This window comes from Piliocolobus tephrosceles, chromosome 9 (genome assembly GCF_002776525.5).
Source record: "Piliocolobus tephrosceles isolate RC106 chromosome 9, ASM277652v3, whole genome shotgun sequence".
Taxonomy (NCBI): Eukaryota; Metazoa; Chordata; class Mammalia; order Primates; family Cercopithecidae; genus Piliocolobus; species Piliocolobus tephrosceles.
Window position 1 is genome coordinate 69,661,243 of NC_045442.1, and position 22,383 is coordinate 69,683,625.

Sequence of the window (22,383 nt, forward strand, 5' to 3'; positions counted from 1 at the left end):
AATAAATAAATAAATAAATAAATAAATAAATAAATAAATAAATAAATGAGTAAGGTATTCAAAGAAAAGGAGAGGCATGGAATCAATAATACACCTGAAGAAATTAGGCAGGAACAAGAGGATGTTTGCCTCTTTGAAGACTGGAGGAAATGAGGGAAGGTTAAGTAAAGAGTTTTTAGGAGAAGCAGAGCAAAAGCTTCTACCAGAAGCTACAGCAACTCCTCCTCCATATCGAAGGGTCACAGTGCTTAGTAAGTGTCAATCAATTTCTTTAATTGATTTGAATAGATTCTTCATCTCCCATATCACCTTTTTCTTACAGATAATATCACAAAAGAGTGTCTATACCAAATAACATGAAATTTTTTTATGATATAGCTTCTTGGTTCAGGTTTTTCTGGGATTTTTTTTTTTTTTTTTTTTTTTTGAGACGGAGTCTTGCTCTGTCGCCCAGGCTGGAGTGCAGTGACCGGATCCCAGCTCACTGCAAGCTCCTCCTCCTGAGTTTATGCCATTCTCCTGCCTCAGCCTCCTGCGTAGCTGGGACTACAGGCACCCGCCACCACGCCCGGCTAATTTTTTGTATGGTTTTTATTAGAGACGGGGTTTCACTGTGTTAGCCAGGATGGTCTTGATCTCCTAACCTTGTGATCCGCCCGTCTCGGCCTCCCAAAGTGCTGGGATTACAGACTTGAGCCACCGCGCCCGGCCTTCTGGGATTTTTTTAAAAGATCTTTTATTTTTCTAGTTAGAGTTAAATGACCTTCAGTTTGCTGAACACCTGTGAAGAACAACTTCTCATTACAGCAGACAGCCCTGATTGCTATTCCAACGTCATTACAAACTCCCAGGATGCTTGGAAGGCCAAGGAATCAAGGTCAGCTGTATGCACAGCCCTAGTCTCAAGCCTTCATCCTCTTACCCGATAGCAGGCGATTCCCAGTCCTAGCCAGGTAAGGCATGAAGGTGATCTCTTACAGGCTTGCATGTAGGTTTTCTTTGCCTTTTCATACTGTAGAAAGAAAGCACTACTAAGCTACTATTCCAGAAGCTTCAAACCCCGTATTGCTGGGATGATCATGGGATCTCTGATAGTTGCTCTCCAGAACAATCTAAGTTAAGCAAGACCTTTAATTGTACTTTTACGTCTACCTTAAGGGAGTTATTGTAAGAAGATTGGTTAGAGGAGATGGATAGATCACATGAAAGGGCAGACTTTCACTTGGAAGTAGTTCCAAAGATATTTATAGTCTCTATAAGAGTTGAGGCAAGGAGTTACATTGAAAGCGGGGGCAACCATCATGATTATCTGAATTCCACCTCGACTTCATGGATTACCCTCTTTCACTTAAATGCAACATCATGTGGTGGCATGACAAACATACAATCTCTGGACTAAAAGGTGTACTTGATACAGCCTCATCATTCTGGAAATCTATTCCCTTTGTTGTAAAAGATCTTAGAATTTTAGAAAAACTCAAAAGACAAACTTTCAAAGGACATATCCCTGAAGGGACAATTTCTTGTCCTGTACCTCCAACATGAGATGCATCTATAGCTGAGCCTCAGCAAACAGCCTAAGACCTGCTTGCCCAGGGTCTGCCTAAGTCAGCAGTGCTCTGAAGATGCAGCTTTCTTTTTTTTTTTTTTTTTTTTGAGACGGAGTCTCGCTCTGTCGCCCAGGCCCAAGTGCAGTGGCCGGATCTCAGCTCACTGCAAGCTCTGCTCCCCGGGTTTATGCCATTCTCCTGCCTCAGCCTCCCAAGTAGCTGGGACTACAGGCGCCCGCCACCTTGCCCGGCTAGTTTTTTGTATTTTTTAGTAGAGACGGGGTTTCACCGTATTAGCCAGGATGGTCTCGATCTCCTGACCTCGTGATCCGCCCGTCTCGGCCTCCCAAAGTGCTGGGATTACAGGCTTGAGCCACCGCGCCCGGCGATGCAGCTTTCAATGACATCAGAAAGAGAACTTTTCCTTATATACTTCACTACAGTGGGATAGGGATTTCTGTCAAGCCTATGTGAGCTTTCCACTACATCATACAGCATTGTAATTTCTTGTTGCTGTTGAATATTAAATAAAAAGACAACTGGGTGTTCTGACGGGAAAAATACAATAAAGTCAAAACAAAAGCAGGGGAGTCAAAAGGCCTTTGGCAGAATGTTAATTGTTATAGTGAGATGATGGGTCCATGGTGGTTCATTCTACTATTCTGTTTGCTTTGTATGTATTGAAATTTTACATAAAAGAAAGGTTTGTTTTTTTTTCAAAGAACTCGGAATATTTCCCAAAATATGGGGAGGGGCTGCTTCCATGGTCAGGTCAGAGTGCCCTATGGAATGGGGTTAGCCTCAGCTAGATTAAATAGAACCCTTTGTGTTTAGGAGAAAGTTTGGAGATAAGTCCTTTTGAAGTCCATGATACCTTCTGCTAGGTAAGTCAAGCTAAGGACGTTTCTACTACTGAGAATACAGTTTTAGCTAACATAACATTTACTGAGTTCTTAAGAACTGTTTAGTAGCATAATGGTTAAAATCACAAACTCTGGTTTCAGCCTGCCTGAGTTTGAATGCTGCTTCGACTAATTACTGGTTGTCTGATGTTGGGCAAGTCACTTTACCTTTGGATGTAAAAGTGTCATTATTATAATACTATTTTTAGTCCACACAGATGGATATGAATGCTTGAATTACAATCAGGTCCCAGACCATGGGGTTACTCCCCATCCTCTACCCCTCACCTCTTTCTCTTCCAGATAGATGAGCCCCAGCCGCAGGAAGACGAAGTGCATCTCAGAAGCATCCACTACAAAGCTAATGGTTCGTTCATAGCATGCTTTGGCCTCAGAATGATTTCCACTCAGAAAAGAGAGATGGCCCTTCAGGCCCCAAACATTGGGGTTCTGGGAAAGTGAAAAACAAGTAGTATATGGGATAAGGTAGCATGTAAAAGTACCTTGATGATCTTTGTTTAACATTTAAATTTAGATAGATTAAGTCCATTTCCTTTCTCTTTTCTTTTTCAGATCAACTGTTTTCTTTTTCTAAGAGCACTCAGAACCATAACCATTTAATTGTACTGGGAGACATTTTTCTAGGTCTGCCCTCAGATTTCTTTCTTGCATTCTTCAAAGCCATTTTGGGTGTGGAGTAAATATTAAGAAAAACATTCAAGCATAACCCTGATACTGTTCACATGAGAAAATAGAAGAAATCTAGAAAAACTGAAATAAACACTATCAGCTAAATATATCCTTTTCTCTGCCCTTTGCAAAACTCATGATTACTTTATTTTTATTTTTTTCAGATGGAGTCTTGCACTGTCACCCAGGCTGGAGTGCAATGTGTTTGGACGAACGGAGGCAAGATGGTGCGCTTCCGGGTTCTTCTTCACCAGCTTTTCCCAGGCGCGCAAAAATGCAGCAGGCGACCCGGGAAGGTGCAGACCAACTGGGCATGCGCCAGGTGACGTCAATCCGAAGAGACCAAGATTTACCTGGTCGCACCTGCGGAACGCCCCCGACACGCCCGTGCCCCGCCTATTGCCCTCCCACTCCTAGAAAAGCCGCTTTTGGCCATTGAGCCACGTGGCCTTCTCACAGCCCCACTCCTGTCGGGATGTCGGGACTGTGGGAACTCTGTCCGAGAGCCCCACGGGGGGACTCTGCCGGCCTCCTTCGCCGGAGGCCGACAGACTTCTCCCCCAACACCTTAGGTTACCAAAATAAACTTGCAGTTTTGCTCCTACACTTGCCTACCCGCTGGTTCTTTTGCGCCCGCTGGGCTGGTCTTAGAAAAACAAATCACAATGGTGCAATCTCCACTCACTGCAACCTCCGCCTCCCAGGTTCAAGCGATTCTCCTGCCTCACCCTCCCGAGTAACTGGGAGGCATCACTACCTTTAAATAAAGCCCCTTCTCCAGACTCAAGAGGCTTTAGCAAAAGTCATTACCAGGTAGTCCATCTGGGCTGCTTGTTGAAGGTATTCCTCTGCCTTGGCAAAGTCCTTCTTAAGAATGTGTGTCTGGGCCAGCACCAAGTAATATTCACAGCTGGGGCCTCCTTGAGGGCATAACAGCTCATGTGCAAGCACTCTGTGCACATACTGCAAGGAAAATCAGATTATAAGGAGCATATAAATGGCTGCATTGTATCTTTTCTGGTTGAAGGATTCTGCCTCTAATAATAAACAACTAGAAATGTATTACAGAATTAAATAATTATCCTCAACTTCAAAAGGTAAAGAGTGAATTACAAACATTCTGCACTTCATAGTTTCATTACCAGCTATTCACCTAGTCACCAAATGAAGACATTTCCAAGTGAATAACTTGCAATATTGTACAACTCTGATCTTGCTAGTCATCATACTAGGTGAGTGTTAGACTGTATTTATTATGCAGCAGACAAAGGCACATCATCAACCACCCTATTTACAAAGGAGGTAACATTTTCAGGCAGTTGACATTGTAAGGAAACTTAAGTGAGGTAAAACTGCCTTTCTAACAATCTAGACTTGAAATCTTAGAAACATAAATGTGTGTTTTGGCTTACTGCAGCCTCCTGGCCTCAAAGCAATCCTCCTGCCTTGGCTTCTCAAAAGTGCTGGAATTATGCGGGTGAGCCACCATGCCTGGCCAAATCTTTGCTTTTTACACTTTATAAGACCTACAAATTTAACAAAGTTAGATACACTTCTTAAGTTGAAGGTAAATCCTTCTTTTCATCTCCAACTGTTCCCATCTCAGTCTATAATGTAAAAAATTCTACATTACACTTATATCTTTTTAGGAGAATACTAGAGGGAACGCAGCTATTTTTTCTACCTGCCTTCTGGGTCTCTGACCGGGGGGTGCTAATGACTTATTTAGCTGTGGAAGAAGAGAGTCTGTTTCTATTTTGAGGAGGGTTAATGTGTTAAAGGCTCCTGCTTAATATGGCTCAATCCCACCTAGTTGATAATTCTTGCCCTTTCTTGAGTTTGCCTGCCCTCGAGTAGGGCATGCACTTGGCAGGATCAAAACCAAACACTCTTGGCTCCTGTATCTTGCTCTCTCCTACTGCTTGCTCATGAATATACTTCTTGTTTCCCATGTGATAGGCAGACCACCTAGGATGTTCTTCCTCTCTGAGAGGAGACTTCAGTTCTTCAGCTGCTCTACCTGTGACTGCATGGGTAAGTCAACTGTGGGACCAGTTACATTCTCCAGCCCAGTTTTACCAACAAAAATAAGCTAATATTTTTATTCCCCAATATAGTACTGTGTATGTTTCTACTTGGATCAAACCTAGAAGGGAAGAAGGGAAGGATTTGGCTTCTGTGAATCCCCAACACTCACAAAATGAATACCCATAATAAAGTGATATCAGGCAACATATGCCTTAGAGTCTGATTTAGCTCTGTTGGTATTCTACAGGGAGCAGAACTTGCAGTGAGGTCTTCTGCTGCCATGTGCAAAGAGTGGTTCATGTTTGGATGTTCTTCCCGTTAGGCTTAAAGTATGCTCTCAAAAGCATGTTTGATTTCTATTTCACAAATATCTAAGCTTGAAAGATACCATTATGGATAGAATAAGGAGTTTGCTAAAATCTTTCCATCTACTTGCCCTTTTCCAAATATTCTGACCTGCACAGCCTTGACTTTCATCAAGAAACGTATGGTCTCCATGAAGATGGTGGTAGTTTGAGAAACACCATAATAAAGGCCGGGATGCAGAAGAGCTGATGAATCTTGACATTTTGATGCTTCTGAAAACATTACATTAAAAGGATTGAAGATTGGATATAATAGAAAAAGTGTCAGAAATTCAGACACACTCGTCCGGGCGCAGTGGCTCATGCCTGTAATCCCAGCAGTTTGGGAGGCCGAGGCAGGCGGATCATGAGGTCAGGAGTTTGAGACCATCCTGGCCAACACAGTGAAACCCCATCTCTACAAAAAATACAAAGATTATCTGGGCATGGTGGCACGTGCCTGTAATCCCAGCTACTTGGGAGGCTGAGGCAGGAGAATTGCTTGAACCAGGAAGTCGGAGGTTGCAGTGAGCCAAGATCGCGCCACAGCACTCCAGCCTGGCGACAGAGCAAGACTCTTACCTCAAAAAAAAAAAAAAAAAAGAAAGAAAGAAATTCAAATACACTCACGTAGCAGAGAGTCTTCTTATATACATGAGAGGGATCATAATCTAGAAAGCAATTGACTGCTCTCTAGCAATGGTCCCCAAAAAGGAGAACTCAAAGGTTCTCAAGGTAAATCTACTTGTGGTTCCAAATGCAAGTACAACCAAATAAAAAGGTTTTAAAAAGTATTCAGATCTTCTTGAAGGTGAAACACAGTTTGTAGATGTTTTTTAAAAATGAAGAACTGTTAGGAAATCATAGGTCTGTAGTTGGCTACTTCTGTGAGCTAAATACAAAATCCTTGCTTACTGAGAGAGTTACACTATTGAGTTTGGATTTCAGAGCCTAGTTATCAACTTCAAACAAGTCAGGATTGCCATTTCATCATCATAAGAGTCTTCATTCTTGTCTAGCTTATGCCCCTCTTCCAAGTGGAAATCTTTATTTCTAGTTACCTTTCTTTGTTGGTATCTCCTTGATAAATGTGTTAGATGGTTTTTGGTTTACATTTGGATTCCAAGTTTGTGTAGTCAAAATGGGTTCTTGTGAATCAGACTGCAGTTTGGAGGATTCTTCAAGAAATTTGTCTAGAATAGATAATGCAGCTCCTGGTCCTAAACAGATTAAATTTTAATGAAAAATAAAACTTCTTACATTGGGTATTTAAAGGTTATTGTAAGAGATACATTTTGCAAAGCATAAGAAACATATTCCCTAAATATTTCATGAAGGACAGACTTGTTTGGTAGACTTGTTTATATTTTTGAATAATTTAAAGAGTACAAGCTAAACTGACAAAACAGTTTCTGTCACTGTGATCCCCCCCGTACAACCGTGCTGCTAGTCCAAGTCATGATAATATCAAACAGATCCCTATTTTAAGTTATTTAAGTAAATAAATCTTTTTATTTAAACATTTGCATACAGATCTTTGCAAGGATATGTTTGTTTCAGTTGGGTTAAGATCTAGGACTGAAACTGCTGGCATGTGTTTGTATGTTTAAGCTTATTTCAAAACTTGGCAATTTTGTCCTCACTTTAGTAGCACATATACTAAAACTGGAACAGCACAGAGATTAGCGTGGCCCTGCACAAGGATGACTCACAGATTTCTGAAGCAATCCACATTTTAAATGCATGTAACAAAATATCACTCCATAAATACATACAAACACTATATATCAATAAAAAAAATAAGGGGTTGGGGCCAGGTGCAGTGGCTCACGCCTGGAATCCCAACATTTTGGGAGGCCAGGCGGGTGGATCATGAGGTCAGGAGATCGAGACCATCCTAGCTAACATGGTGAAACCCCATCTCTACTAAAAATACAAAAAATTAGCCAAGCATGGTGGCAGGCACCTGTAGTCCCAGCTACTCGGGAGGCTGAGGCAGGAGAATGGCATGAACCCAGGAGGTGGAGCTTGCAGTGAGCCCAGATTGTGCCACTGCACTCCAGCCTGGGCAAAAGAGCAAGACTCTGTCTCAAAAAAAATAAATAAATAAAAATAAGAGGTTGGGCAAGGTGACTCACGTCTGTGATCCCAGCACTTTGGGAGGCCAAGGTAAGAGGACAGCTTGAGCTCAGGAGTTCAAGACCAGCCTGAGAAACATGGTGAGACCTCATCTCTACTAAAATAAAAATTAGCCAGGTATGGTGTTGCACACCTGTAGTCCCAGCCACTGTTGAAGGACTGAGGTGGGAGGACTGCTTGAGCCTTGGAGGTAGAGGTTGCAGTGAGCCATGATTTTGCCACTGCAATCTGGCCTGGGTAACACAGCGAGACTCTGCCTTAAAAAAAGAGAATAGAAAAGAAAAATAACCTTTAAAAATTGCCATTTATTGGAAGGCCATGTAAGTATATGAAAAAAAAAGAAAAAACTTACCAGTTTTCTCAAGTGGTTGCACCATTTTGCATTCTCACCAGTTCCAGTTACTCCACATCCTTGTTATAAATTTATCTTATCAATCTTTTTAATTTTAGCTATCCCAGTGGTAAATGACATTGATTTTCAAATGTGAAACTGATCTTACAACGTGCTTAAATATATTATCTTTTCTATATGTTGCTGAAATTGATTGGCTAATATTTAAGAATTATTGTGTCTAACCTGGTGTGGTGCCTCATGCCTATAATCCCAGCTATTTGGGAAGCTGAGGTGGGAGGATCACTTGAGGCTAGGAGATTGAGACCAGCCTGGGCAACATAACAAAACCTTGTCTCTTAAAAAGAAAAATAATAATAAAATTAAATAAATAAAGAAGTATTGTATCCAGGCTTATGAAAGTTATTTGTATGTACTCTTCTTTCTTTGGGATGACTTTGTCTGGTTTTGATACCAGGGTGATTACTGTTCTCTTTTTCTCTATTTTTTGAACATGTGGTATGATTGGAATTATTTCTTCCTTAAATATTTAATAAAATACACTAATAAAGCCTTTTGGGCCTGAAGTTTTCTTTGTAAGAGGTTTTTATTACACATTTAACCTCCTTAGGAGATATAGGGCTATTCAGATTGTTTCTTCCTAAGCTTTGTTAGTTTATGTCTGTCAAGGTATTCATACATTTCATTTAGGTTGTTAAATTTGTTGCCATTAAGTTGTTAATAACTTCTCCTTATTATCTTCTTAATATTTATAAGATTTTCAGTGATATCCTCTCTCTCATTTGTGATATTGGTAATGTGACTTCTTTTTTTCCTGATCAGATTTATGTGTTTCATTGATCTGAAAGAAACAGCTGTTGGTCTCATTGATTGTCTCTATTTTTGTCTGTTTTTTATTTCATTGATTTCTATTCTGGGCTATTATTTATTTCCTTTTACTTATTTTGGGTTTAATTGGATTTTCTTGTTCTAGCTTCTTAAGGTAGAATCTTAGATCATTGATTTTAGAGGTCTCTTATTTTCCAATATAAGCATTTATAGCTATAAACTTTTCCCTAGAAAATAATTTAGCTAATCCCACACATTTTGATTTGTTTTGCTATCATTACCATTAAGTTCAAACTATTTTCTTTTCTTTTTTTTTTGAGACAGAGTCTCGCTCTGTCGCCCAGGCTGGAGTGTGGAGTGCAGTGGCGTGATCTCTGCTCACTGCAAGCTCTGCCACCTCCCAAGTTCATGCCATTCTCCTGCCTCAGCCTCCTGAGAAGCTGGGACTACAGGCGCCCACCACCACACCTGGCTAATTTTTTTGTAGTTTTAGTAGAGACGGGGCTTCACCATGTTCACCAGGATGGTCTCGATCTCCTGACCTCGTGATCCGCCCGCCTCTGCTTCCCAAAGTGCTGGGATTACAGGCGTGAGCCACCGCGCCCGACAAGTTCAAACTATTTTCTATTTTCCTTTGTGATTTATTCTTTGACCTTTGGGTTGATTATTTATTTATTTAGATCTGTAAGTATTTATTTATTGAGACAGACTCTCACTGTCACCCAGGCTGGAGTGGAGTGGCACAATCACAGCTCACTGCAGCCTTGACCTCCCATGCTCACATGATCCTCCCATCTAGGAGCCAGGACTACAGACATGCCACCACACCTGGCTATATATATATATTTTTTTAATTTTTGTAGAGATGGAGTTTTGCAATTTTGTGCAGGCTGGTCTCGAACTCCTGGCCTCAAGTGATCTGCCTGCCTTGGTGACCTGTGGCTTATTTAGAAGTGCATATTTCCAAAAACTTGAAGTTATCCTATATGTCCAGTGATGAGATGGTAAATATTTAACTGTTGGCTGTCAGGGGTGTGTGTGGAGCCTGGTTTGCTGATTTCCATGATGTAAATTTTCCTACCATGGCCAATATCAAGCTACCGATGTCATGTCATTGAATATAGAGTTTCAATCCCATTGCTGGGTACATATCCAAAATAAATCTTTCTACCAAAAGGACACATGTGCTTGCAATATTCACAATAGTAAAGACATGGAATCTAGCTAAGGTGCCCATCAATGGTGGTCCGGATAAAGAAAATGCAGTACATATACACCATGGAGTACTGTGCAGCACAAAAAAGAACAAAATCATGTCTTTTGCAGCAACATGGATGCAGCTGGAGGCCATTATCCTAAGCGAACTAATGCAGGAACAGAAAACCAAATACTGCAAGTTCTCACTTATAAATGGAAGCTAAACACTGGGTACTTGTGGACATACCGACATGATTCTAGCGAAAGAAAAGGTGGGGAAAAGGGGCTGACTGGGTTCTCCCCCAGCTCCTCCTACTGAAGAGAAAAAAAAGGCCAGGGATCCCCCAAAACCAAATAAGCTCATGGATCAACTCATCCTTGCTGAGGCTGGGAAGGCTGGGGAAGGCTGGAGAATGAAGTAGCCATGTGGATGGTCTGAGCCACATGCAGAGAGGAGGAGCAGAGGGGAGGATTGGGCAGCTGGCCTGGCTAGCTATCAGGGTGGAGAGGCGAGGCCAGGGCCAGCTTACCCTGAAAATCCCCCTCACACGTATCTAAAACTGCACCATTCATATTACACAGCTGCAAGAACACAATGATAGGATTCGGAGAAAGGAATGAACACGACAAAACATTAATGTCACACACACACAAAAAACTATGCCAATATCACAGTCCCAGGCGGGCCACACCAAACCATGATGGATTCTACACTGGCTCAGAGACCTGAACGTATGGGACACAACAACAGTCTGCTGCCAAAAGGACGTTAAAACAGGGTCTGCGTGGGCCTCCCTGTAACTGGGATTGCAGGTGCGCACCACCACATTTGGCTAATTTTTTAATTTTCCGTAGAGACGGGGTTTCACCATGTTGACCAGGCTGGTCTTGAACTCCTGACCTCAGGTGATCTGCCTCTCTCGGCCTCCCAAAGTGCTGGGATTACAGGTATGAGCCACTGTGCCCAGGTAATAAGTTATATTTTTATTTTCATTCAGTTCAATACATTTTCAAATTTCCCTGTGACTTCATCTTTCATTAGAGGAATATTTAGTAATGTATTGATCATTTCTAAATGTTTAGAAATTTTCCTGTTTTCTTTTTTTTTTTTTTTTTTTTTGAGACAGAGTCTTGATCTGTTGCCCAGGCTGTAGTGCAGTGGCCCAATCTCGGCTCACTGCAACCTCTGTCTCCGCTGTCCAAGCGATTCTCCTGTTTCAGCCTCCCAAGTAGCTCAGATTATAGGCATGCACCACCACACCCAGCTAATTTTTGTATTTTTAGTAGAGACAGGGTTTCGCCATGTTGGCCAGGCTGGTCTCAAAACTACTGACTTCAAGTGATTTGTCAGCCTTGGCTTCCCAAAGTGCTGGCATTATAGGAGTGAGCCAAGAGCCACCACACCTGGCCAGATTTTCCTGTTATCTTTCTATTGATATGACATAGGGGTGAGACACACCCAAATGTAAATATGAATTTGTCTGCATCTCCCTTCGGCTCTGATAGTTTTTGCTTCATTATCTTGCAAAGCTGTGTTGTTTAGTGTAAACACACTTAGAACTGATATGTCTCCTTGGTGAATTAACCCTGTTATTGTTATTTAATGTTTCTCTTTGTCTCAACTGATTTTCTTTGCTCTGGAGTCTTCTTTGTCTAATATTAACACAGCTACTCCAGCTTACTCTTATTGGTTCATAAGCTCTTATTGTTTATCCTTTTATGCTTAATTTATCTACATCACTGTTTGAGGATTTTTGAGGACAGGGTCTCACTATGTTTTCCAGGGTGGTCTCAAACTCCTGGCCTCAAGCAATCCTCCCACCTCAGCCTCCCAAAGCACTGGGATTACAAGCATGAGCCACTACACTCAGCCTATATCATTAGATTTGAAATAAGGTTCCTGTACACAACACACAGTTGAGGTTTTTAAAATTGCTATTTAAAGCCAGTCTCTGTCTTTTAATTTGTATGTTTAGACAATTTCCATTGAATGTAATTATGTTAGTTTTCTACTGCTGCTGTAATAAATTACTACAAACTTAGTAGCTCAAAACAACACAAACATATTATCTTATAGTTAGTTCTCAAGGCCAGAAGTCTGAAATCAGTTTCACTGGATTAAGGTCAAGATTTGGCAGGGCTAGCTCCTTCTGGAGGTTCTAAGGGAGAATTTATTTCCTTGTCTTTTCAGCTTATAGAGGCTACCTATATACCTTGGTTTGTAGCCCCTTTCCTCCAACTTCAAAGCCAGAAGCATAGCATCTTCAAGTATCTTTCTCTGGCCCTCTGATTCCGTTATCACATTGTCTTTTTTTGTCTGTGACTTCTCTCACATCTCTCATATAAGGACCCTTGTGATTACATTGGACCTACCCAGACAATCCAAGATAATCTCCCCATTTCAAGATTCCCTACCACATTTGCAAAGTCTCTTTTGCTACATAAGGTAATATTCCCCGGTCCCAGGGATTAGGACATGAACATCTTTTGGGGAGCCATTGTTCAGCCTACCATAGTATTTATTTATGTTAGGGTTTAAGTTTGTCATTTTATTATCTGTTTTCTATTTGTTCTCTCTGCTTTTTATTCTATTATTTTCCTTTTTCTGCCTTCTGTGAATTATGTGAACATTTTTTAGTATCCCATTTTGACTTATCTATAGTGTATTAGAGTGTATCTGTCAGGCCTCTGAGCCCAAGCTAATCCATCATATCCCCAGTGACCTGCACGTATACATCCAGATGGCCTGAAGCAACTGAAGATCCACAGAAGTGAAAATAGCCTTAACTGATGACATTCCACCATTGTGATTTGTTTCTGCCACATCCTAACTGATCAATGTACTTTGTAATCTCCCCTACCCTTAAGAGGGTTCTTTATAATTCTTCCCACCCTTGAGAATGAACTTTGTGAGATCCACCCCCTCTCCCCAAAACATTGCTCTGAACTTCGCCGCCTACCCCAAAACCTATGAGAACCAATGATAATCCCACCACCCTTTGCTGACTCCTTTTTCAGACTCAGCCCGCTTGTACCCAGGTGAAATAAACAGCTGTGTTGCTCACACAAAGCCTGTTTGGTGATCTCTTCACATGGACGTGTGAAACATTTGGTGCCGAAGACCCGGGTCAGTGGGACTCCTTCAGGAGACCAGTCCGCTGTCCTCATCTTCACTCCGTGAAGAGATCCACCTATGACCTCGGGTCCTCACACCAACCAGCCCAAGGAACATCTCACCAATTTTAAATCGGGTAAGCCACCTCTTATTACTCTTCTCCAACCTCTCTCAGTATCCCTCAACCTCTTTCTCCTTTCAATCCTGATGCCACCCTTCAATCTCTCTCTTCTGTTAATTTCAATTCCTTTCATTTTCTGGTAGAGACAAAGGAGACACGTTTTATCCGTGGACCCAAAACTCCGGCGCCAGTCACGGATTCGGGAAGGCAGCCTTCCCTTGGTGTTAAATCATTGCAGGACGCCTCTCTGATTATTCACCCACGTTCCATTGGTGTCTAATCTCCGCGGGGACGCCTGCCTTGATCATTCACCCACGTTCCGTTGGTGGCAAGTCAATTGCGGGGACGCCTGCTTTGGCTGCTCATCCACGTTGCAGCCCAGGGCTGCTCCCCACCCTCTTCTCTGTGTCTCTACCCTTCTCTTTAAACTTGCGTCCTTCACTATGGGCAACCTTCCACCCGCCATTCCTCCTTCTTCTCCCTTACCCTGTGTTCTTAAGAACTTAAAACCTCTTCAACTCTCGCCTGACCTAAAATCTAAGCATCTTATTTTCTTCTGCAATACCGTTTGGCCCCAGCACAAACTCGACAGTTGTTCCAAGTGGCCAGAGAATGGCACTTTCAATTTGTCTATACCAAACTGTTTTGCCTATCCACCCTGTGGTGCCCAACCAAGCACTCTTTTGTCCTCAATATCTTCCTCCACAACTCACTATTCCATTCTTGATCTGAAAGATGCTTTTTTCACTATTCCCCTGCACCCCTCGTCCCAGCCTCTCTTTGCTTTCACTTGGAGAATGACCCCTGCACCCATCAGGCTCAGCAAATTACCTGGGCTGTACTGCCGCAAGGCTTCATGGACAGCCCCCATTATTTCAGTCAAGCCCAAATTTCTTCCTCATCCATTACCTAGCTTGACATAATTCTTCATGAAAACACACGTGCTCTCCCTGCTGACTGTGTCCGGCGCATCTCCCAAACTCGAACCCCTTCTACAAAACAACAGAATTTAAATCTTAATTACCATACAAGGTTGACCAGACCCAGGAGAAGCTCCCTTCAGGACAGGATGATAGATGGTTCCTCCCAGGTGATGGAGAAAAAAGCCCAATGGGTATCTAGTAATTGATATGGAGACTCTTGTGGAAGCAGAGTTAAAAAATTGCCTAATAATTGGTCTCCTCAAATGTGCGAGCTGTTTGCATTCAGCCAAGCCTTAGAGCACTTACAGAATCAAAAGACTATCTCAATCCTGACTCAGAAGGTTAGCTACACCCTCTCTGAAATGAATTTGCATAAGAACTGTTGTTTATAGGAATGCATCTTGATGGGGCAGCTGGTTTGTTATGAAATAGGAGCCCAGTTCAGCTCTAGGAGTCACCCCTGAGTGCACAGACAATATTGGGCACGCTGGTAAAGGACCACCAGAATCCAGCAGCCCAGACCCCTTTCTTTGTGGTCAAGGTGGGAAAACAGGTGCAGGATTGCTACATCAGGAAGCGTAACTAATCCGCTGATAAGCAGAGGTCCATGGGTGATTACACACCCTGGAAAGGAACTCACCCCTGAGCGCAAAGGCAATGTTGGGCACGCTGGTAAAGGACCACTAGAATCCAGTAGCCTGGACCCCTTTTTTTGTAGTTAAGAGAGGTGGGAAACCAGGTGCAGGACTGCTACATCGGTGAGCATAACTAATCCGATAACCAGAGGTCCATGGGTGGTTACGCACCCTGGAAAGGAATAAGCATTAGGACCACAGAGGACGCTCTATGGCTAATGCTCATCGGAAAATGACTAGGGGTGCTGGCATCCCTATGTTCTTTTTTCAGATGGGAAATGTTCCCCCCAAGGCAAAAATGCCCCTAAGATGTATTCTGGAGAATTGGGAGCAATTGACCCTCAGATGCTAAGAAAGAAATGACTTATATTCTTCTGCAGTACCGCCTGGCCACAATATCCTCGTCAAAGGGGAGAAACCTGGCCACCTGAGGGAAGTATAAATTATAACACCATCTTACAGTTAGATCTCTTTTGTAGAAAAGAAGACAAATGGAGTGAAGTGACATATGTACAAACTTTCTTTTCTTTAAGAGAAAATTCGCAATTATGTAAAAAGTGTGATTTATGCCCTCCAGGAAGCCCTCAGAGTCTACCTCCCTTCCCCAGTGCCCCCCTGACTCCTTCCCCAACTAATAAGGACCCCTCTTCAACCCATTCGGTCCAAAACAATGAGGGGATAGACAAAGGGGTAAACAATGAACCAGAGTTCCAATATTCCCTGATTATGCCCCCTCCAAGCAGTGGGAGGAGGAGAATTTGGCCCAGCCAGAGTGCACATACAGTTTTCTCTCTCATACTTAAAGCAAATTAAAATAGACCTAGGTAAATACTCAGCTAACCCTGATGGACTCTTTTCCTTCCTAGGCATGGTTAGGTACTTCCACCTTTGGATACCTAGTTTTACCATCCTGACTAAACCATTATGTAAACTCACAAAAGCAAACCTAGCTGACCCCACAGATCCTAAATCCTTTCCCCACTCTTCTTTCTGTTCCTTAAAAACAGCCCTAGAAGCTGCCACGAAACTAGCTCTCCCTAACTCATCCCAATCCCTTTTCATTACACATAGCCAAAGTGCAGGGCTGTGTGGTTGAAGTTCCTACACAAGAGCCAGGACCGTGCCCTGTAGCCTTTCTGTCCAAACAACTTGATCTTACTGTTTTAGCCTAGCCCTCATGTCTGCATGTGGTGGCTGCTGCCGCCCTAATACTTTAGAGGCCCTCAAAATCACAAACTATGCTCAACTCACTCTCTACAGTTCTCATAACTTCCCCACACTTGACACATACACTTTCTGCTCCCCGGCTCCTTCAGCTATACTCAATCCTCGTTGAGTCTCCCACAATTACCATTGTTCCTGGCCTGGACTTCAATCCAGCCTCCCACATTATTCCTGATACCACACCTGACTTCCATGACTGTATCTCTCTGATCCACCTGGCATGGACTCCATTTCCCCATATTTCCTTCTTTCCTGTTCCTCACCTGATCACACTTGGTTTATTGATGGTAGTTCCACCAGGCCTAATCGCCACATACCAGCAAAGGCAGGCTATGCTATAATAATTCCACATCTACCATTGAGGCTACTGCTCTATGCCCCTCCACTACCTCTCAACAAGCCGAACTCATTGCCTTAATTCAGGCCCCCACTCTTGTAAAAGGACTACGCGTCAATATTTATACTGACCCCATATCCTGCACCATCATGCTGTTTTATGGGCTGAAAGGTTTCCTCACTTCGCAAGGGTCCTCCATCATTAATGCCTCTTTAATAAAAACTCTTCTCCAGGCCGCTTTACTTCCAAAGGTCCATACACAGCAAGGGCCATCAAAAGGCATCAGATCCCATCTCTCAGGGCAACGCTTATGCTGATAAGGTAGCTAAAAAAGCAGCTAGCGTTCCAACTTCTATCCCTCATGGCAGTTTTTCTCCTTCTCATCCAGCCACTCCCACCTACTCCCCCGCTGAAACTTCCACCTATCTCTTCCCATACAAGGCAAATGGTTCTTGGGCCAAGGAAAATATCTCCTTCCATTCTATTCTGTCGTCATTTCATAACCTCTTCCATGTAGGTTACAAGCTGGTAGCCTGCCTCTTAGAACCTCTCATTTCCTTTCCATCGTGGAAATCCGTCCTCAAGGAAATCACTTCTCAGTGTTCCATCTGCTATTCTACTACTCCTCAGGGATTACTCAGGCCCCCTCCCTTCCCTACACATCAAGCTCGGGGATTTGCCAGTGCCCAGGACTGGCAAATTGGTTCTACTCACATGCCCAGAGTCAGGAAACTAAAATACTTGGTCTGGGTAGACACTTTCACTGGATAGGTACAGGCCTTTCCCACAGGGTCTGAGAAGGCCATCATGGTCATTTCTTCCCTTCTGTCAGACATAATTCCTTGGTTTGGTCTTCCCACCTCTATACAGTCTGATAATGGACTGGCCTTTATTAGTCAAATCACCCAAGCAGTTTCTCAGGCTCTTGGTATTTAGTGGCCCCTGGTTTCCCAAGCAGTTTCTCAGGCTCTTGGTATTTAGTGGCCCCTGGTTTTACCTCAAACTGCCACCCTTAAGTCTCTCTTTAAGTGGATAGATCTTCAGTAACAAAGTACACTCCAATACTTTCACCCTGATGAAGTCCTATTCTTTACTTTTTTCTTTTTTTTTTTTGAGATGGAGTCTCACTCTGTCACCCAGGCTGGAGTGCAATGGCCCAATCTTGGCTCGCTGCAAGCTCCGCCTCCCAGGTTCACACCATTCTCCTGCCTCAGCCTCCTGAGTAGCTGGGACTACAGGCGCCCACCACCATGCCCAGCTAATTTTTTGTATTTTTAGTAGAGACGGGGTTTCACCGTGTTAGCCAGGATGGTCTTGATCTCCTGACCTCGTGATGCGCCTGCCTCGGCCTCCTAGAGTGCTGGGATTACAGGCGTGAGCCACCGTGCCCGGCTATTCTTTACTTTTATACTTAACCTTATTCTCATTCCTGTTCTTATGCCACCATCTACCTCTCCCCAGCTATCTCCACCACAATATCAATCTCAGTTACTCTCTCCTAGCCGTTTCTAATCCTTTAACAAACAATTGCTGGCTTTGCATTTCTCTTTCCTCCAAAATCATTGAGGCCTCAACTTACTTACTGCTAAAAAAAGAGGACTCTGTATATTTTTAAATGAAGAGTGTTGTTTTTACCTAAATCAATCTGGCCTGGTATATGACAACATTAAACAAACAAACAAACAACTCAAGGATAGAGCCCAAAAACTCGCCAACCAAGCAAATAATTACATTGAACCCCCTTTGACACTCTGTAATTAGATGTCCTGGGTACTCCGAATTCTCAGTCCTTTAATACCTGTTTTTCTCCTTATTCGGACCTTGTCTTTAGTTTTTCTTTTTTTTTTTTTTTTTTTTTTGAGACGGAGTCTGGCTCTGTCGCCCAGGCTGGAGTGCAGTGGCCGGATCTCAGCTCACTGCAAGCTCCGCCTCCCGGGTTCCCGCCATTCTCCTGCCTCAGCCTCCTGAGTAGCTGGGACTACAAGCACCCGCCACCTCGCCCAGCTAGTTTTTGTATTTTTTTTAGTAGAGACGGGGTTTCACCGTGTTCGCCAGGATGGTCTCGATCTCCTGACCTCGTGATCCGCCCGTCTCGGCCTCCCAAAGTGCTGGGATTACAGGCTTGAGCCACCGCGCCCGGCCGTCTTTAGTTTTTCAATTCATACAAAAACCACATCCAGGCCATCACCAATAATTCTATATGACAAATGCTCCTAACAACCCCACAATATCACTCCTTAACCTCAAAATCTTCAGTTGAATCTCTCCCACTGTAGGTTCTCACGCCACCCCTAATCCCGCTCGAAGCAGCCCTGAGAAACATCGCCCATTATCTCTCCACACCACCCCCAAAAATGTTCGCTGCCCCAACACTTTACCACTATTTTGTTTTTTCTTATTAATATAAGAAGACGGGAATGTCGGGCCTCTGAGCCCAAGCTAAGCCATCATATCCCCAGTGACCTGCACGTATACATCCAGATGGCCTGAAGCAACTGAAGATCCACAGAAGTGAAAATAGCCTTAACTGATGACATTCCACCATTGTGATTTGTTTCTGCCCCACCCTAACTGATCAATGTATTTTGTAATCTCCCCTAAGAGGGTTCTTTATAATTCTCCCTACCCTTGAGAATGTACTTTGTGAGATCCACCCCCTCTCCCCAAAACATTGCTCTTAACTTCACTGCCTAACCCAAAACCTGTAAGAACCAATGATAATCCCACCACCCTTTGCTGACTCCTTTTTCGGACTCAGCCTGCTTGCACCCGGGTGAAACAGACAGCCATGTTGCTCACACAAAGCCTGTTTGGTGATCTCCTCACACGGACACGTGAAACAATATCTAACTGCGGTTTGTTTTTTAGTGGTTCCTGGACAGAGCTGCAAACTATAGCCTATGGGCCATATCTGGCCTGCCACCTATATGTATTTTAAAAAGTTGTTTTGGGACACAATCACATCCATTTTTAAATGCATTATCTATGACTGCTTTCACATTACCGTAGCAGAGTTGATTACTTATGACAGAGACCAGATGGCCCACTTTCAAATTACTGTTTTAAAAAATATTTTATACTTGCACCTTGTAAGAGAGTTTGCCACACCACTTCATGCTGCTTCCATTACTGTAAATAGAACATTAGTCTTATAAATGTGACTTCTGCTGATAGAATGGAAACTAAATTACAAGAGGTAGGTAAATAAGATATATAAGAAACTGAGACAAATTAAATGGAACACATGTACATTGCTCTATTAGTGATATATGGAAGTAGAGAAATACAATATTAGGTTAAATGAAGGCAGGCAAGAGATTGGGCTATTTTGAATTACCAACAGAAGAATGTGTTGGACATGGGCTATGAGTCTAGATGAAGAAGATGGAGACTTCCGGTTAAACAGGGTAGATAGGTTACATATATATATTTCCTTATTCTTATTTAGAAAATCTCACTAAAATGAGAATTTAAAATGTATAAAACTACAAAGATGAAGAAAACAGAAGAGGAAAAATCAACTACAAGAAATATCAAAAAATCTTTGAAGGATAGAAAAGTAGATGGGAAGGACTTCTGCTTGTGGCAATTATTGACTGGGTCATTCAGACCAATTTCCCATTGAGAGCAACCAGAAAAGGTGAACAAAATATATGTTTTAAAAACATGCTTGAATGTACCAGAGAGCTAACCAGATAGACTCTCTAAGCTCAAATCTAGGAAATGCAGAAACCCAGGGTTTCAGCTCATCATTTGAAACTATACTTTTTTTTTTCTTTTTGAGATGGAGTCTCACTCTGTCACTGAGGCTGGAGAGCAGTGGCACTGTGTTGGCTCACTGCAACCTCCATCTCCTGGGTTCAAGCAATTCTCCTGCCTCAGACTCCCAAGTATCTGGGATTACAGGCGCCCACCACCATGCCTGGCTAGTTTTTATATTTTTAGTAGAGATGGGGTTTCCCCCTGTTGGCCAGTCTGGTATCGAACTCCTGACCTCAGGTGATCCACCCATCTCAGCCTCCGAAAGTGCTGGGATTACAGGCATGAGCCACTGCGCCCAGCCTGAAACTATATTTTCTTGCAGGGGTATATGAGTCTCAAGGGTGAGACTGGGAGTCTGGCAGGCTCCACTTTACTTCTGATTGACTCTTAAGGATGTGTATGGTAGACACTGGTAGACAATGATCACCAAAAGGAATTTGAGTTGAGACACCAAAGAGCTACACTCTAAAGGATGAAACTGAAATAGGCCTTCAGAGGAATTATAAGTCATCTTCAAATCCTCTTGATCCCTCAAACTGAATTAGTTTACCAACAGAGTGTCCTATATATGATTTAAAAATAACCAGACACACAAGGATACCTGACAATATGAACCAAAACAAATAAAAAGGAGAGAAAATATAAATAGTGCCACAGGAGGTGGGGACACAAACTTTACAGTTGCCAAGGCCAGCTTGGTTGTGGAGACCCTAACCCAGCGGCACTAGACGAATTAAAGACACACACACACAGAAATACAGAGTATGGAGTGGGAAATTCGGGCTGACAGCCTTCAGAGTTGAGAGCCTTGAACAGAGTTTTACCCACATATATATTGACAACAAGCCAGTGATAAGCATTGTTTCTATAGATTATGTATTCACTAAAAGTATGCCTTAGGGGAAACAAAGGCATGGGCTCTGGCTAGTTATCTGCAGCAGAAACATGTCCTTAAGGCACAGATCACTCATGCTATCAAGCCTGTAATCCCAGCACTTTGGGAGGCCGAGACGGGTGGATCACGAGGTCAGGAGATCGAGACCATCCTGGCTAACACGGTGAAACCCCGTCTCTACTAAAAATACAAAAAAACTAGCCGGGCGAGGTGGTGGGCACCTGTAGTCCCAGCTACTCTGGAGGCTGAGGCAGGAGAATGGCGTAAACCCGGGAGGCGGAGCTTGCAGTGAGGTGAGATCCAGCCACTGCACTCCAGCCTGGGCGACAGAGCAAGACTCCATCTCAAAAAAAAAAAAAAAATGCCTTAAGCGGTTTTCCGCCTTGGGTGGGCCAGGTGTTCCTTGCCCTCATTCTGGTAAACCCACAGCCTTCAGGGTGGGGTGTCATGGCCATCACAAACATTTCACAGTGCTGCAGAGATTTTGTTTATGGCCAGTTTTGGGGCCAGTTTATGGCCCGATTTGGAGGCCTGTTCCCAACAACAGTCACTGTGATCAAGAAGATAAAGGTCAGATTAAGAATTTAGGCCGGTCGCGGTGGCTCAACCCTGTAATCCCAGCACTTTGGGAGGCCGAGACGGGCGGATCACGAGGTCAGAAGATCGAGACCATCCTGGCGAACATGGTGAAACCCCGTCTCTACTAAAAAATACAAAACACTAGCCGGGTGAGGTGGCGGGCGCCTGTAGTCCCAGCTACTCGGGAGGCTGAGGCAGGAGAATGGCGTAAACCCGGGAGGCGGAGCTTGCAGTGAGCTGAGATCCGGCCACTGCACTCCAGCCTGGGCGACAGAGCAAGACTCCGTCTCAAAAAAAAAAAAAAAAAAAAAAAAAAAATTTAATCAGAGAACAGTAAACTATAATAAAAGTGATGAAATGGGAATTTCAGAGCCTATTGCTCCTATACTACAAACCTGTACAGGCTGTTACTGTACTGAATACTGGAGGCAACTATAATACAATGGTAAGTATTTGTGTATCTAAACATAGAAAAGGTACAGTAAAAATACAGTATTATAATATCACGGGACCACTGTCACACACGATTCATCATTGACTGAAACGTTATGTGGTACATGACTACATTTTTATGTGTATGAATAAAAGATCCTTTGATTATGTAGGAAAATATTGTTAATCCTAGGTGATAGAGGCAAATATATTTTTTCTATTTTACTATTTATTAATGTGTATTGTAGAATAAACTTATTTTATACATGCATGGCCTCAATATGTTTATTACTCAAGTACTTTTCTTAGGAAGCTACTGGAGGATGTGCT

At 42.9% G+C, this 22,383-nt stretch overlaps 1 protein-coding gene and 1 non-coding gene across 2 annotated transcripts in view; one reads left to right on the forward strand and one right to left on the reverse strand.

The window, feature by feature from the left end:
• CFAP70 (cilia and flagella associated protein 70) overlaps positions 1 to 22,383 on the reverse strand; it is a 109,932-nt gene that overhangs the window by 18,807 nt on the left and 68,742 nt on the right. The window contains exons 21-25 of the mRNA XM_023204963.1: positions 6,576 to 6,734; positions 5,627 to 5,748; positions 3,953 to 4,105; positions 2,741 to 2,902; positions 923 to 1,012 (exon numbers count right to left, since the gene is read on the reverse strand). Coding sequence (XP_023060731.1) covers positions 923 to 1,012; positions 2,741 to 2,902; positions 3,953 to 4,105; positions 5,627 to 5,748; positions 6,576 to 6,734 — 686 coding nt within the window. The remainder of the gene's footprint in view (positions 1 to 922; positions 1,013 to 2,740; positions 2,903 to 3,952; positions 4,106 to 5,626; positions 5,749 to 6,575; positions 6,735 to 22,383) is intronic.
• On the forward strand, positions 7,150 to 7,252 carry LOC111537992. Its single transcript, XR_002730172.1, has one exon. It is a non-coding gene; the product is annotated as a U6 spliceosomal RNA (small nuclear RNA).